At 44.3% G+C, this 18,076-nt stretch overlaps 1 protein-coding gene across 1 annotated transcript in view; it reads right to left on the bottom strand.

Annotated features, from left to right (window-relative positions):
* Positions 1 to 230: 230 nt before the first annotated feature.
* The window catches only part of ENOX1 (ecto-NOX disulfide-thiol exchanger 1), a 331,173-nt gene continuing 313,327 nt past the window's right edge, over positions 231 to 18,076 (bottom strand). The window contains exons 14-15 of the mRNA XM_004376606.2: positions 11,009 to 11,094; positions 231 to 809 (exon numbers count right to left, since the gene is read on the bottom strand). Of these exons, the coding sequence (XP_004376663.1) occupies positions 678 to 809; positions 11,009 to 11,094 (218 nt within the window). The 3' untranslated portion in view covers positions 231 to 677. The remainder of the gene's footprint in view (positions 810 to 11,008; positions 11,095 to 18,076) is intronic.

Below are 18,076 nucleotides of genomic sequence, written 5' to 3'. Positions count from 1 at the left end.
TTTTATGAAAATTGTTATGCAGTCCATGTGAAAAGAACTTATGACGGACAATTGTTATATTAGAAAAATAATATTCTTGGTAAAGCATTCTCGAGGAGTCCAGTCACATTTTCTGCCTCTTTAATAAGGCAAAAGTCCCTGGAACAGCATCTAACTTAATGTACAAAATACAATAACTGTTCAGACACATGTTCAAGTTTTCTTTTGGGATGATTTTTTTTTTCTCACTGTAAAATTACTTTTTTTTTTTTTTTTTTGGACTAAAACAGAAAGAGAAACTTTCAGTAAAATGTCACTTAATGATGTCAGCTATACATTACATACACAACTCCGTAGCCTAGCAACAACCATTGTTAACTTTAAATATTTTGCTTGGTGAGCTATTCTCGAATGTAGCATATTTGAAGATTTTTGCCATCATTATGACTGTGGAATCACTGTTTGGTTTTCATAGGAAACAGATCTGTCACAGTAGGAAGCTTTGTGTGTTTTAAGGAACTGATACACAATTACATTTCCACTCACGAGAGAACGCCACAGATGGAACGAGAGTCAAGCTTTGATGACACCGCACGGCCCTGCGCTGGACTCCGGCCCTCAGACGGCACAGCCTCCGCCGCTGTCAGACGGTTTCATTTCCAGAGGTTTTTATTTTTTATTTTTTTCCCTCTTCACAGTTAGGGAGTTTTAATTCCTTCAAAGGCACATAACTTCCATCTTTTTTCCAGTGTTGCTCCGACGCCTGTGAATTCCTGTTTAAACATGCGTGGCAGCCTCATCAGAAGCATTTCGATTTCGTTCGCAGATATCTGTTAGAAAGGAAGAGAAGTCACTTTTGGAAAAGGAAGTCATCTTGCCTGCAGAAGGGAGGCCGGAGGTGGGCAAGGATATGATTTCCCGGTGCGACAAACAACATTTAGTTTCCTATGTGGCTATCAAGTAATGTCCTCATAAAAGGAGCAGGAGTTAAGTGCCTGGCGTGATTATCACCCACCTCCTGAGCAGCCAGCAGGGTGGGGCGTGAGATGAACGTGGGGAGAGTATGAGGTTTGCCATCGTAGTTAGGGCTACCTCACCGGCAGCCCCAGGATGGCCAGTCTACCCCGATAAATGTGAGGGCTCAGAGCAAATTCATCCCAGCTCCTGGAAAGCTACTGGTCTCACTCTCACCCATAAAGGGCAGCACTTTGATCTAACTCAGGAGGAGTGGAGGGATTTCTTGCCACCCTAGCTTCTTTCTCTTGCAAGAAAAATCTTAACATCCCATCATAAAATCCATATAGATGTTTAATACAATTTTTCCCTCTCCCTATTTTTCTTTATTGCATGCATTTTTACATCAATAATTAATTTTATTTTAAATTAAGAACAAATCGACCACAATCCTGCTCTAACACAGCCATTGATTTTGTTTTCCTCCTAACCCATGTGTGTGCATGGGTACTCACAGAGGAGGCTGGGGAAGATCCTGCAATTTGGGGTCTGACATTTCTGTTTAAATCCTGGATCTACAACTGTGGTGAGCTAAATGGCCCCTAGCAAGAAAAGCAGTCTCTCTAAGCCTGAGCAAATGGGAATGACTACATTTCACAAGGATGTTGTGAAAATTACTGGCTTAGCACAGATTTGGGCACACAGAAATGCTCAGTGAAGTGGAGCTGTAATTATATTTCATAGTGTAATCACTGTGTACATATCATTTTACAGTCTACATTTAACATTGAACACTATTAAGATTCATTTTAAAAAGACACCAAGTAGCCAGGAAGTCAAACCAACTGTTCAGTTCATGTTCACACACAAAAGATTTCATGAGATATATTCAGTATTCCCAGGTCTATGAAAGAAAACTTTCATTGACTACAGGCAGTCCTGAAAGTTGAAAAAACAATGTATTCTAATTTTTTTGTGTGAATTATTTTGAAATCTGATTGTAGTTTACCATAAGACCATGATAGAAGGATTATTAGATTCCCAGGTGAACCAGCAGAAGCCTATTTATCAGATTATTACAAGTTCACAGCGATGTCAAAAAGCTCATTTTCTTTTGACGAGCACGTGGGAAGCACTTTCAGTAAGCATCCTCCTTTCTTTCTCACAACACTCCCATGAGACACGCGGGGCAGACAGAACCAGAGGGAGCTGCAGGAGGGCGCGTGTTTCACCAAAAGCAGACTGGGTGCTGGGGAGGAACTCGCGGCCTGTGGGTGCTGAGAGCCCCCAGGACTGTACCTGCTGCAGGCAGAGAAGCAGGGCGCAGTCCTTGGTTTCTAAATACCAGTCACGGGGGCACTTGTTTAAACAAACAAGCAAAAGATTCCGCAGCCTCTTCTCTGGAGAGTCTGATTCAGCCTGTCTAGGGTGCCGCCCAGAGAATCTGTTTTTAACCACCACCCCAGGTAATTCTGATGATCAAGTATATTCGGGTTAAGAATAAGCATAAATCAGACAGGCTTGGGTGCTTGGGTTTTAATCGGGGCTAGGCTTCTTCCTAGCTGTAGGGCATTGGGCAGGTCATTTAATATCTGCAATTCTCAGTTCCTTCATGTTTATAACAGAAATAATAATCTCTCTCTCAGTGTAATAGTGGGGGGATTATATGTAAAATGTAACATGGTACCTAGCACATAATAAGCTTACTATATACAGATGGATAGGTAAATAGACGGATATATATATACGTATCTATCTAGATAGATGTATATATATATGTATCCATCTATATACATACATACATATATATAAACTTATTGTCATTGAGTTGACTCCGACTCATGGTGACTCCCTGTGTTACAGAGTAGGACTGCTCCATAGGGCTTTCTTGGCCGTAATCTTTACTGAAGCAGATTGCCAAGCCTTTCATCTGTGGCTCCACCGGGTAAGTGTGAACAGTCAACCTTTAGGTTAGGAGTCGAGAGCAAACTGTGTGTGCTACCCAGGAACACACACACACACACACAAAAATGGTAATACAGACAGAATATGACACTCTAATACCAAACTTTTTGTGCTAGGTGGGTCAAGCTCTGTGTTCATGAGCCAAAGGAGGCAAGTACAGACACGTACGTGGTTACACCAAGTTTTAATTTTAACTTGGTCCAGGAGGCAGTTTTCCTTAAGCTTTATGAGGCCAAGCTGACCCCTTAACCAGCCCCCTTCTCTCCTTTGCAGGAGGCTCTGATGTGCCCGGGGGCCAGAAGACAGCACAGTAATCCAGGCTGCGCTCCAGTCCCCAGGCAAGTTCAAGTGACACCCTGGGTGTGCTGTCCTTCCCCAGACCAAGCAGAGGCCACAGAGACGCAGACGGACCCGGCTATCAGCCAGCCCACCATGTCCTTGTTTCCTGCATAACTGTCACTAGCCTGGCAAATGTAGCGGAAGAGGCCTGTGCTATTAGTTAGGAAGGGAGAAAAAGCAGTGAAGTAAGTATCTCATGTCAAGATGACGTCTTTGTAGGAGACCAGCTGGGGCCAGTCAGGAACCACATCTAGAAGCCCTGCAGCTGACAGTAAACATTCTCACGACTCACAATTACTAAGAGACTTTTTCTCATCAAACTCTTTGGAAAACACTTCATTTAATTCTCACAACAATCACATAAGACAGGGCATAGTTTACGAAGGAGGGACCTGAAGCCCAGAGAGAGTAAGTCCCTGTGCAGGGTAATAGAAGTTGCAGTGTGGATCCAGGCAGTCTAGCTGTGGTGCCATCGGGAACAGATGCTGACCTCCCGGGGTGGGAGTCTGTGGCGTGAGAACTGGAAATCATCCTCCTGATCACCACCTCTCTGCTCAGAGGTGGGTGCCACCAAGGGCGGGGGAGGAGGGGCGAGTACAGAGATGCAGAGCTTTTCTGTGGCGAATACTATTTTTAGAGTGATATCAACATTAACATAAAAATAAAACTAAAAACTCCCAATTCAATGGACTCCTGGGTCCTCCTGCATGAACCATTCGTTGCAACAGCGAGCAAATCACAGAGAATCTTGGCCAGCACGCGTTGAGGAGTAGCAACATCTTGTTGTCCACGGTGTCTTTTGACCTGAGCCTGGACTTCAACCACAAAGGAAGACAGAGGCTTGCAGGAGGAGAGAAGGTAGCCACCCCTTGCTGAGTCCTCCCTGTGGGCCAGGCACAGTGTAAGTGCTCTACGTGCATTGTTTCATCAGAAAGTCAATTAAACAAGCAAACAAACCTCACACTTGCTAGAAGAAAGAAATCTAGGCTCAAAAGATTTGAATTCCAGTCATGGAACAGCTTCACTATCTACCTCTCTGGGCCTGTTTTCTCATCTGCAAGGCAAATGAATTGGAAAGAGACCTGCTGAACACTAGGCGTACCTGGGTTTGAGTGCTGGCCCCACGGCGTACTAGCATGGTCTTTGGGCAGGTCATTTGAACTTTATCCGTCCACTCACTTGAGGCAAAGATCTCAAAATGACAGAGTGTAATAGGTCTTTTGTGTACTTTAAAACATTAAACAAATGACAACCAGCACTTAGTCACACTTACTGTGTGCTGGGGACCGTTCTGAATGTTCTTCGTAGAGTAACTCACTTAGTCCTCATGGCAACCAATAAAAACTCATTTTACAGATGGTGCAACTGAGGCACAGAGATGTTAAAATTAGTTGCCCAAGGTCACACAGCTAGAAAGTAGTGACATTTGACATCCTTAGTTTGAATGGCCAATTGGCCATACCAGAGATTATGAAAGCCAGAAATTAGTATAATGGAAATTAATGTATCAGTAGCTGCTGGTAGTGATTCTGCCATAAAGATACAGACGGCATGAACAGGGATGTGTCATAATTACCGAACAGGCCACTTCAAAAGAAATCCTATCTAAAATATCCACTTAATGAGACTCTCAGCTAAATTCTGGAAAATTTCCTTAAGGATGTTTATATCTCATGCCAGAGAAAGGTCAAGGAGAAACTGCTTTCAGGTGATTCTGACGGCCTTGAAATCTTTCTCCGCCCTGACTAAATAACCTTTATGACATCTTACACTTTGGGATTTTCATTTGGATTTTCTGCTTCAAATTGAAGAGAAAATTCAATTTGTCCTTCCTTTTCACCCTATGGTCGAGGAGTTTTTACTTTACAAATATCTTCATTTACTTTTAATTCTATTTCTTCTCTTCCTTATAAATAACTTGTCAGCTCTTGTAATTTTGTCTTCAGAATATCCTTTACCTTCCTAGAAGTCATTTCTTGGTCTTGAGAACTGGAAGAGTCATGGAGTCATCATATAAGACAAAGCACCCAGGCCCAGCTGGCCCAGCTCAGAAAGAAATGTGTTCATTTCTTCATCAGCCCCCTCCCCGAAACACTTCCGAATCACTTCCGGAGTCAGGGATTCCCTCTAAGCTCTCATTCTGGGAAGGGATGTTGCTTGCGCAGCTGCTGAGTGGAGCGGCTAGAATTTGGACCAGAGTTTCTGACACCAAAACCAGACCTGCTTCACAGCACTGAGTTCCCTCTCTCAGGGATATTATGAAGAGAACCAAATACACGTGGTTAAGAGAATTCTGTGTGGTATTACGATACAGGCTAGAGTAGAAGCTCTGTAACTATGAAATCTCATTTTCCGTACACCATGCATTTGGTGCTCTAGAAAGTGTGTGTGTGTGCTGGGTGGGGGGGATTGTTGTCATAAACCCTCTTCCCTAGTTGGCCTTTGTTCCAAGAAATTACTGGTCTGTGTATTTTCAATTCTTGATGTTGTCTGTGGCTCGCCCTACCCGTTTGGTTTAAAATTCTCAAAGTCTAAAACTTACTCTTTTAGGAAGGATTGATTTGTTATAATAATAATCAAAAAAAGGACAAAGAAAAAAGAGATGGGAAGGAATAAAAGGTTGGTATAACCAGGGGATTGTTAACATCACAGAGATAATTTGTAAGACCTGCTTGATTTATTTTCCGATTTGCTGACTATGGTCCAAACCCACTGCCCCGCTGCCGACACCCTTGCCCGGCCTCTAAGCACACGTACAAACTAACACAAGCAGACAAAAATCAATTTTATTATCGGGATGTTTGGCTCCGTGTCCCATACCAGTCAGACAGGGGAAGCCAAGTGAGGACGGGCTAAGTTTGGCCTCAGCTCTGTTGAGGCTGGAAAGTCAGGGAAGGCAACTGCAAAACCAGATTTCCTTTCACAGGGTGAGCTGACTTCTAGTCTTCCATGCACATCTGACGCTTGTTCGTTCTTTGTATCCCTGGGCAGAGCACGGTGCCAGCACACAGACACCTTGCAAGAAACATTGCAGAGAGGAATACAGAACGTAGGCGGGGAGGGAGGGAGAGAAAGGGGCAGACGGGGAGGCAGGCAGGGACGAAGGGAGGGAATAAGAAGGAAAAGAGAAGGAAAGAAGAAGATAAGCAGATGTTAGGGTTGGAAGGTGACAAGGAAGAAACTGGAAGGGGGAGGAAGAGAGAGGAAGGAAAAAGAAGAAAACAAGGAGGAAGATAAATACAGGGAATGAATTAGGAACGAAAAGGCAGGAACTGGAAGGAAAACGAGCTGAAGGAAGCGGAGAAAGAGAAGAAACACGGCAATGTCAGCGACAGCATCCCAGAGGAAGCTGCTAGAATAACCATAGACCCATGGATGCCTTATTGTTAATGAGAACTCTCTCACAGGCCTCACCTTTCTCAACTCCTATCTCACTAAACATCTGCACTGCCCAATTTAGCACTTTATCTGATTCTCAGGGTGTTTCACAAATATTATACTATAGCCCCATCTGGATGGTGGAGAGCAGAGTTGATTCTTAGATTTCTTTTGTGCTCTGGCCATTCCCTGCTCTTCCCTGGTGCCTGGGTCCCTGGAAACCATGACAACTTCTGCTGTGGGCAAACGACTTTTTAAAAATTCTTTATGTAGATAAATGGGAAGTATTGTTACCACCACTGTCATATGCTTTCCAGAGGTGCTGTAATATCTAAAAACATATTCATTCTAGCCTGTCTAAGCCATGGAAAACTCATCCACTCATTCATTAACACATTCTGACAGGTGGCTATTAGGAGAACAGCAGAATATAATAGTATTAAAGATGATTCAGGCGGGCAATCTTATAAACACTACTCAGAACGTTTTACCCACCCTCACCCCCCAGCTACGTATGGTCTGGGAAAGAGCTGGAGAATGGTGTGTAATTAAGACAGGGTTTGAACTGATGAGATGTTTTGAGTTTCTGTTTCCAGAGGCAGATTTTAGTTCAGAAATACAAATGGTGTGGCCCTCTGCTGGGAAGTCCACACATGTCCGTGAGCACCCAAGCCCATCACCAAACGGTGTCATGCCAAAATGGCAGGTCTCAAGACTGGTTTTTGGAACCAGATCTCCCACTCTACTGGCATTGGGCAGAGGCTGCAGGTATGTAGAGGGGGCGGCCAAATACACTTGGAGAACTGGGTCTTAATCTCCTAAAGGATGCATAATTTGGAGGAAAAGCAGAGGAACCCCTCCTCTTTGCTAAATATCAATTAGAAAATGTTTATCTGCTAGTCCTCAACTCAAACATGACCTCTGTGCTGCTTAGGGCTAGCAGGAGAGAGGGTCTGAAGGGCTCTGGGGCTGATGTGGGGGATTCTATGCATTAGTCAGGAACCATTTTCAAAGATGGTATGGCGTATCTTGGAGCCCTGGTGGCACAGTGATTAAGCACTTGGCCGCTAACCAAAAGGTTAGTGGTTCAAACCCACCAGCCGCACCTAGGGAGAAAGATGTGACCATCTGCTTCTGTAAAGATGACAGCCTTAGAAACCCTATGAGGCAGTTCTACTCTGTCCTATAGGGTCATTATGAGTTGGAATCACTCAACAGCAGTGTGTTTTGGTGGCAGCTTATCTTAAAGAGCTCCCCTGCCCATGTGTGGGGCACCATTTTGACTCAGCAGAAGAAGCTTCAGGGAGCCATTTTTCACCCTCCCCCTTGTCCACCTTCCCCTAAATGAGTATCTCTGAATTATCATATGTTTCTGATACAAGAGAGCTGGGTGAATGAGAGTGAGTGGTTTAGAAGAGGTCAAGAAAAGTATGAAAATATCATTTCCAAGAACAGGAATAACATTTAACCGGAAAATGTCCCATTATTGGGCTACACGGTTTTAGGGGAGCCATATGCAATTCATATGCACAGCATAAATTAATTCCTGTCTCTCTTCCATTCCTAATCATGCTCATAGCCATATGTGGCCTTTGGGGAAATTCTCATAAAAAAGCTACATTCATTACAGAGCTGGGGTTAAGCCTGCTGTCCTTTGCTCTCGTCGGCACTGGGCAGAATCTAAATGTTATTTTACAACAATTGTGGTAATGGTGATGCTGTCCAATCTGTGCTATTCTAAGTGTAATTTTTTTTTTTTTTAAGTCATCCTACTGGAGTCAGAAAGCCCCTGTGCTGTGGAAGCAGGGCAGAGTCCACTGCCTTAATGCAACATTAACCAAAACTCTGTGGGGGGCCCATGACCCACAGTTCACTGATTAACCAGAGGGAGGTGCCCCAGGCCGGCTGTACCACAGAGCCTCAGCGTCAACAGGCTGTCGGTGGCTCTGGGATTATGAGTCTTTCGGCAGCTGACGTGGGGACAAGGTCCTGGTGGATACTTAGAGGGCAAAACCCTCATTATTTTGTTTTCTGCTTAGAGCCCTGAGGAGATGGGATTCCAGCGTAAAGCAATAATTTCCTTTCCAGATTAAAAAGTCTAAATATCCTCTCATCCTCACGGGGACAGAAAAAATATGTGGTCCAAACCCTGGCACCCACCAGTTTTAGTGAGAACTCTTTTCAGAATTATTTTTACTCCAGGTATGAGGAAAGCTTGACAGCTCTACTGGGCATTTCATTCAGGTGGAGACCCTCTGTATTTCCTCTGGGAGGGAAATACTGCCTTCATCACCTTCTAACATAAAAGTACCATTCAGAAATGAGATGGAATCCCTCTTGACTGAATCCCTTCCGGAGAGGCCTATCACCCAACGGCCAGAGACCAGGTGTGTGAACTCTTATCTCCTCAGGGAATACCTAGACTATCTTGTCAGAGACTCCTCATCTGAGCAAATGAGTGATGATACTGTGTCCTGAGGACAAGAATAGAGCAAGAACTTCTTCGCCACCCCAATAAGTCAATGTATCATTTAATAAGCCTCTACCTTGGGGGGGTATGTTTTCTCTCTCTCTCTCACACACACACATACACTCACTCACATACATACACACTCACACTCACTCACATATACACACACACCCACTCATACCCACACACTCACATACCTACTCATACTCACACACCCAGCAACACCACACACACATATACACTCACTCCCACACTCACAGATACACACACACACAGCCCCAACACCCACACTACACACACACACTCACACACACACTTCAGAGAAGTGTGAGTCATTAACCTGCACCGACGGAGCAGAGAAGATAGGGATTCTTGGATAAATACCAAGTCGATTCTTTGGCCATTTCAGCTCATACTCAAAAAACAACTCCTTCTCAACAAAGGCTTCCCTCCCACTTGAGATTTCCAGAGAGGGGAGGAAAGAAATGTCAACAGTAAAAGGGGAGGATAATAGCAACAATAGGAATCGCTTCTTGACGGCTTACTCTGTGCCAGGCACATTGGTGCAAGCGGTATTCCATTTAATCCTCCAGGCAAAGGTAGCAGTGATGCTAAGGAAGAATAATATTGGGGAAGGAAAGAAACAAAGACACCCTTCAAAGCTTCATTCCTTTAATCTGCGCCAACAGGAGCATTTTCTATTGCCTCCCAATCCATGCGAGGGGGACCACAGAGAAGACAATAATATGATCCTGAATTTCAAGAATCTTCTAGCCCCTTTCTCCCTGTTTTGGTTTACCCTACCACCAGCTGTGAGAGAATAAAAGGGCATGAATCTCTATGACCGAAAAATACTTTTTATTCCAGATGATTTATCTCAGAGGGGAAGTATCAGACCCATTTCAAAGGTCAAGCATTTCTGGGATCTTTATAGTAAGATTATTTGAATCAAAATAAGAACATGGTGTAGTAATTTCATCAGTGCTAACCACTGAAGATTTAGAATGACTTTCCTGTGAGTATTCAGGGTCACAGAACTGCTGGCTGTGAGTCTGGTTCCTATAAATTCCATGCACTCTGCTGTGCTCTGTGGAGGAGCTTCTTATTTCCATTCTCCCTCCTCACAGAAAATTTAGCCGGCTCCTCTGTGACAGGCCTGGCTTCTCTCTTCTGCTGTGTCCACCCCCTTCCTGAGGCAGTACTTGTTAATGACATCACTTTAATTCAACAGGAACCTCTCATTGCTCACTCACACTTGACATATAAATTGAGCTCTTCTTGCCCCTTCTCCGTTGGCACACAAATACTGCAATGGACTAGGAATACAGCTAATTTGCATATGAGAAAAACTGAGCCTCAGAGAAATGAGGAGAGATGCTCTGACTCTGGGTGTGACCTGTGAGGGGCACAGCTGAGAATAACTTTGCAGCTCTTTTTTTTTTTTTTTTCCATTTAGAGAATGCTGCTGAAAAACCACCATTAATACACTTTTCTTGAGAGTCAGAGCAGACCTTTAAGTTATGTGAGGTGATTTTTCCCCTGTTGTGTGAAGTCCTTCACAAAGGTTCCTGTGAGAATGTGGTCTAAGGATAATGCTCCCTAAGCCACCCTGATCTGATTTCTCCCTTGTATGGAGAACTCCCAGGCCAATCTACAATTTTAAATCCCTCATAAGCTTTTCGAAGTAATCTGGCATCTGTGGAAAGTCTTTGTCATTAGATAACCGCTTTTCTTTCTACAAAAACAAAAGCAAGTGGATAGAAGACAACCATCTGCCAAAAACTGAGGACCGAGAAGGAGAAGGACTGATAACCCCCCTCCCTAGTACATCCCTAATGCAGCTCACGCCGAGCCCACCTGTAGCCGGCAGTCACAGCATGCTAAATTTCAGCAACTAAAGTCCGCGAGAGAAAAGTCATTTACCTTGGAGTCCAGCTGCTGCATATACGACCACAGATATTCTATATTGGCGCCAAATGGATGGACGTGAAGAAACGTCGATATGATGCCTGAATTAAAAAGACAAACGCTGGGGGTTATTTAGAGGCAAATCAGAGTCTCAGATAATCATCTGACCCCAATGACTGTTTTGTCAGGTTGAGTTATGGTCCTGCTATTTCTAACGGCGCTCAGCAAACACTAGATAACAGTATACTTGGAAGTAACACAGCAAACACAGCACTTTATCTCCTGGAATGATAGTAGTTAGCAAAGCTAGACTCCAAGATAATACCTAGGTGAATAAAGGTATTTCTAAACAAAGACTCCTGAAAGGATTTCAACTGCCAATTTTATGCTTGATTTACCAATACAAAATTGCTGTTATTGGAAGGATAAAATTATCTCTTTTCTTTCCCTCAGTGGACTTTGCAGTGTGGAAACGGCTCACGCAGCTGTGTCAGAAATCACACTGCCTCACATTTTCCTGATAATTACAGTTGCTGATTATGAAAAGTGTTTAATCCATATTTCCCTTATGCCACTGAAGGAAGCACAAATCCTTCCTGGAGCATTGGCTACGGCCCCCAGATGTTGTTGTTGTTTAAAGGGAGCCAGCTCGCTCACGCTGTCTCTTTGCTGTAATTTACAAGATCATTTTAAAAGCTCTGGGAATGGATGGTTTGGCTGGAGGCTGATGATAAATCAGAGGGTTTTCCATCGTGGAAATCAACCGTCAACACTATACTGACAAATGAAAAGCCGGGCGCTGGTGTCAGGGCTGCAGTTAACAGCACTGCCTCCCTCCCTTCTGGTTCTTTTATCCAGAATCAAAGTAGTGAGAATAAGGACGACGACCCCATGGGCTGTGTGCTGCTGTTTGTTAAGAAGCCACGCTCAGCCTGACATTTTTAGTTCTCTTTTAAAAATGGGTTTTGAAATGAATTGCATCAGTGGATAAGGCCTCACATTCCATTTACTGTGCGACATGAACTTCGAGGCTTGAGAGCCAAGGAAGGGTCAGAGGGGAGGATCCACACCTGAGATGAAGCAGAGCCGGGGGCACACCATTCTTGCACCAGGTCATCCTAGGAAGTGCAGGGTGACCGTGGATTGATCTGGTGCAGCGTCCAATGGCACCTCGCTCTCCTCGGTGAGGCTTGGGATGCTCTGAGACTAGTGTCAGTTTAAAGAACATTCCTCAGTTCATCCTCAGGCTGGAGACACGGAACTGAAGGGCCCAGGCAAGCGGCTTTCAAAGGCTTGTCCTTACACAATTGTTTTTATGAAGTTTTTATTGTTTTACAGTGAAATGAGGAAAGTAGAAGCAATTTATTATGTTTCTCCATGAAGCCAAAATCTTGAGACGGACCTGTTTTTCCAGAGACATAAAGAACTACCATTTTATTCTGTGATTGTGTCCTCTCTATTTGTTGCTGCTCCTGCTGAAATGTCTTTTCTTTTATGAAATGATGGTGACAGTAGAAGATAAGGTGGCAGTTTTAATATCTTTCAGTAGCAAAATAGCCATTTTTAATATAGTAAGTGGCACTTTGCTGTCCCCTGCGCCCCCCCTCCCCCCATACACACCTCTGTTTATTTTTTTTTAATTTTATAGGCCTGGCAACCATTGCCCTGTGTATGAAATTCTTAAATATGGAGAAATGGCACTGTAAGTAATTCTCTTACAATCAAAGTGAAAATAAATACACTCAGGAGTGATTTACTTAAAAATAAACGCGAAGAGAAGTATGTAAGAAAGCATCCCTTCATTTGCATTCCTTGAATGGGAGAGAGGGGATAGAATCAAAGCTAGTGGACAGGGAATCACCTCTGCCTCAGAAGGGTAAGGGGGCTTCCCCTCATGGCCCCGGAGCTGAAGACAAGCAGTCCTATGCCTACCACTTTCCACAGAGAGCCACCAACAAATGGCAGGCAGACTCCCTGTCCTGCCTACAAGGAAGAGGACAGGGGAGGGGAGAAGAAACAGTCAGCTTTGGCTTTGTGAGAAGCCGAGTTTCTAGGGAGAAGCTTTTTCGTCTCCTCCCCGCCAGCGCTCTCACAGGGAGGGGAGGAGGTGTCCCAAGAAAGTGACTCATAGAGATTGGAGGGGTGCTGCAAGTGGGGGAGCCCAGCATTCCTTTCCTTGGTTGGACGCCTGCTCAGGCAACAGACTTCGTGATCTGGGCCTGCACGTACTCGGTTACAAGGGAGAGACAGCAGGGCTGAGACAGAGCAGCAGCAATGGTGCAGGCCCAGCCTTTGAGGTAACAAGGATGTGTGAGTTTCCCTCCGGGCAAGTGGGTGCCTCAGAAGGCAGATGGGCTTGAGCAGCCTTATGGACAAACCACCCCGGGGGCCCCAGCAGAGAGAGAAAAATAACACTTTACATATGAACATCCCTCTGGACTGAGCCTCTTCAACATTTCTGTGATAACCTTTTATTACTGTAGTCAGCTGCCATCGAGTCAACGTCTGACTCGTGGCTACCCCATACACAACAGAACAAACTACTGCCTGGTCCTGCACCATCCCCATGATTGGTTGCAGATCTGTCCATTGTGATCACAGGCTTTTCAGTGGATGATTTTCGAAAGTAAATTGTTAGATCTTCCTTCCTAGGAAACCCTGGTGGCATACTGGTTAAGTGCTATGGCTGCTAACCAAAAGGTCGGCAGTTTGAATCCACCAGATGCTCCTTGGAAACCGTATGGGGCAGTTCTACTCTGTCCTACAGGGTTGCTGTGGGTCGGAGTCGACTCGACAGCAATGGGTTTTTGGTTTCTTCCTACTCTGTCTGGAAGTTCTGCTGAAACCTGTTCAGCATCATACCAAGGATAACCCATGCCCACGGAAGCATGCTGTGAATTGCACTGTATTTAGTAGAATGAGTCAGAGGAGGATGCTGGAACAGGAAATCCAGGTGTACCAGAAATGGAAGGACCTGGGGGGCGAGAGGCTGCTCCTGTGATGTTGGCATCCCTCTGTGCCCACGTACTCGCTCCCCACTGCTACTGACCTTCAGCCCAGTCCTGGCCCTGGACCCCAGGGGACTCTGCCCTTAGTCTATACATGTTCTAGTTCAATAGCAGGAACATAGTATACATTCACAATAAATGTGTAATGAATGAAAACATGTGTTGATAGTCTCCCAGGAAACTTCAAAAAACCCTTCGGGGCTATCAGCTTACTCAATGGGGTGAAGGGGCACCCTGGTGAACTCCAGGAACCTCAACTCTGCAGATGAAGCTGTATCTCTAGACACAGTCATATCTTATTGGGGACTGGCAGAAGCCTGACCACAAACCAGCCTGAAACATTCTTGCTTCATGTTGCAGCCCATATGGAGGCTCCATGGTTACTAAACTTCAGAGACAGTGGAGGGGCGGGGATATTCTGTGAAATCTGGGCCTCTCAATAAACAACAAGAGGACAGTTGTCTGTGGGAAGCTACAGAGTGATGAAACATTTATGGGAAGTGGAGGGAGGCAAGACTATGAGTGGGTGGTGGAAGACTCATCAAACACTTGTGGTCTGGGCTGATGATGCTCAGTGCCTTGGGATTCTAAAAAGCTTTAAACAGTTTGTTTCACTTATTTGGTAAGTATAATCCCTGATCTTGTATATATGTTTTTTTTTTTTTTTTAATATCTGTCTTTTTGTCTTATTTTTTTCAACTAAAGTGTGTGTTGGCCTTTTAATAAATTGTTTCTTCTATCTGAAATACTCTTGACGATTCCTTACCTATACAGAGAAACCCTATGCATTCTTTAGGACCCAGCTCAACTGTCCCTTCCTCTGACAAGGAAATCTGTAGCCCCTTCTCTAAGTTTCTGATTTTAGTACAAATCAGATTTTATTGTAATTAATTGCTTTCTTCTTCACAAGTTTAGGGAAAATTTAGATTGACACAATAGCCACAACAATGGGCTCAAACATACCAAAAGCCATTAAGATGGCACAGGACCGGGCAACGTTTCATTCTGTTATCCATAAGATCACCATGAGTTAGAGTCGACTAGATGGCCACTAACAACAATGGACTACTTGAGGGAAGAGATTATCTTATCACCATCAGCTGACACAGATCTTGGCATACAGCTAGCCAGTATTTCTCTAAACATGGTCCCAAAAGTGCCTGTGTCAGTATCATCTGAGAAATTAGTTTTAAAATGAACAGAATCTCTGTTTGTGGAGCCAAAGAGTCTGTCTTTTAAACAGGCTGTCCAGAGGATTCTTTTTCCCAGTGAAGGTTGATAATTCTTATAGTAGGCTCTTGACAAATGTTTGTTGATTTATTGATATGGACATTTGTGCCTTGGAAACAAGATTTAGGTCAATGATTAATTCTTTATGGTCAACAGCTTTCAGAGAGGAACACTCCAGACTACTTTTCTCAGGTGCAGCCTAAATATAGCCTCTCCTCTACACACCGAAAACACCAAGAAGTCACCACTCAACATTCTTTAAATGCATTTCTCTACATTCTATTGGTTTAATATGCATGCATTTTGGGAAACATTCCAATTGAGAGATAGACTAGTTGTGTGCATATGTGTGAGATGGTGATGGTGATGGACATGGTGGTGGGGGAGGGCTTGAAGTAATGGCTCATCTTGATTTGCAGAGAAGTTGGGATGATATGGAAAGAAGTTTGTTTGATCATTAAGAATCTGAGAACAATAGACATGCAAAGAACATTCCAACCAACAGCAGCACAGTACATATTCTTCTCCAATGCACACGAATCATTCTCTGAACAGACCATATTTTAGGCCACAAAGCAAGCCTCAATAAACTCAAAAACACTGAAATAATACAATGCATCTTCTCAGATCACAATGCTACAAAACTTGAAATCAATAATAGGAAGAACAAGGGAAAAAAATCAAATACAAGGACATTGAATAACACCTTGCTTAAAAACCACTGAGTAGGAGTTCCGGCAAAATGGCGCTCTAGGCAGAAACACCACACCGTCTCTCCACAGCAAAGATCCGAAAAACTAAGCTTAACAGAGAATACAACAATCCTGAAACCCTAAAACATCAAATGAAGAGATAAAGAACTCAGCCAAGCACCAAATGGAGTGAGAAAACTGACAGAGAACAGAGAGCGAGGTGAGATTCATGCAGAGGTCCCCTACCAGCTAACGCAGGGCGGATCCGCCATCTTGGACTCCTATTGGAGACCAGCAAACAGGGGGTGTGAGAAAGCAGCCTCACAGAGCGTCCAGCGGGAGACAAAACAACCGGTAATTTGTGATATACGCTTTCCCACCCCCCACCCTTCTGCACCCCGACTCGGCCTCCTCTGCTTCCCGCAGCCACAATCTCTTGACCAGGAATCACCGGCTGCTTAGATTCCACACACCCGAATGGGACGGCTCTCTGAATGCCATTTGTTGGCTGCTAGTGTTGCTTTTTTCAGCTTCTTTTGATTTCTTCCTTGCCTCTCACCACCTCCCCCTCCTTTTGCTCAAATACCTGTCTCCGTGCGCCATCTTTGCGTCTTCCTGAGGGGCTGTAGAGCTCTGGTAATTTGTGATATACGCTTTCCCACTCCCTACCCTTCTTCACCCACACTCGGCCCCCTCTGCTTCCCACGGACACAGTCTCTTGTCCGAGAAACAGCAACCCGCACTAGCTGGCTCTCTGAGTGCCATTTGTTGGCTGATAGTGTTGGTTTTTTTTCTGCTTCTTTTGATTTCTTCCTTACCTCTCACCACCTCCCCCTCCTTTCACTCAAATACCTGGCTGTGAGCCATCTTTGCTTCTTCCTGAGGGGCTGTGGAGTTCCGTTCAAATGTGGAGCTGCTTCCCGGTCTGGGCTGCCTTGCTGGTGGGATCCTGGGGCTTTTGTTCGTTTGTTTGTTTTCAATAGTTTGTTTTCTTTTCCTCTTCTTGAGTTGGGAGCCCTTTCTGGCCAGACCGTGCTGCGTGGAAATGACACTTCCCGCTCGGCTTGCACAGATGTGCATAGGGATCCCTGAGGACATTTCTTTTTTCGTTTTTTTTTCTTTTTTTGGGGGGGCTTTTATTGTTTTTTTTCCTTTTTTAATTTGTTTTGTTTTATTTTCCTTCTTTTCCCCTTTTTGTCTTTCATCATTCCTCAGTTTCTCGTCTCTCTATATCTTCCTTCTCTTTCTGTTCCCTGAATACCTGGCGTTGCATACCTCTACACCTTCAAGCCAGGCTGTACTGCAACACCTAAGAGCGACTTCCCCAGACCTCATAGCTGCACCGGTGGGGTCCCTGGGAACTTTGCGGTTCTTTAACCTTTCCGATTTTTATTTATTCATTCTTTTTCTTTTTCTCAGTTTCATAGTCTCTCATCTCTCCATTCCAATCGCAAACTCCTCTAGAATTCTTTTTTGTTTGTTTGTATGTTTTTGGCTCCTGTTCCTCTCTCCTCTCTCCCATATCCATCTTAGCTCCACACATAACAATCTCCTTGCTGCATCCTGCCTACCTGCACGTTGTGCTTGACATCACACCACCAAGCAGCACAGGCACGGCCTACTGGAACCTGCACTGCACTGATTACTGATCCGCTCTAGTGGCTGTAGTAAGTGCCGCAAACAACCTGTCCCAGTAACTCCTCTTCAGCTAGATCTGCCCTGCCATAACATATCTGAGTGACTGACCCAGCTAATTAGAGTAGGAGGCAAAAAGTATTGTGCGCACAGACGAGCAAACAACAAAGAACACACAGTCTGCCTGCTCGGACACAGTCAAATAAAAAAAAAAGGTGGGGGGAGACGAAACAAACAAATCTACAATCAATAGATGAGAAAAATAACTACTGAATGCTCCGAAGACAGCAGACAATATCAAAACATTTACAAAAACAGGACAGGACGGTTCCAGTAGGCATCCAAAATAAAACACCAGATGACTCTCCAGTGGAAGAAAAGGCACTAGAACTACCTGATAGGGAATTCAAATCTCTAATACTCGGAATTCTCCAAGAACGGAAGCAAAAAGCTGACAAACAGGAAAAACTAGACAAATTCATGGAAAATACAGACAAAAAATTGGAAGAATTCAGGAA

Source organism: Trichechus manatus, unplaced genomic scaffold (assembly GCF_000243295.1).
Source record: "Trichechus manatus latirostris isolate Lorelei unplaced genomic scaffold, TriManLat1.0 scaffold00044, whole genome shotgun sequence".
Taxonomy (NCBI): domain Eukaryota; kingdom Metazoa; phylum Chordata; class Mammalia; order Sirenia; family Trichechidae; genus Trichechus; species Trichechus manatus.
The sequence above is the reverse complement of the archived record's forward strand: the minus strand, read 5'-3'. Positions and strand labels throughout refer to the sequence as shown.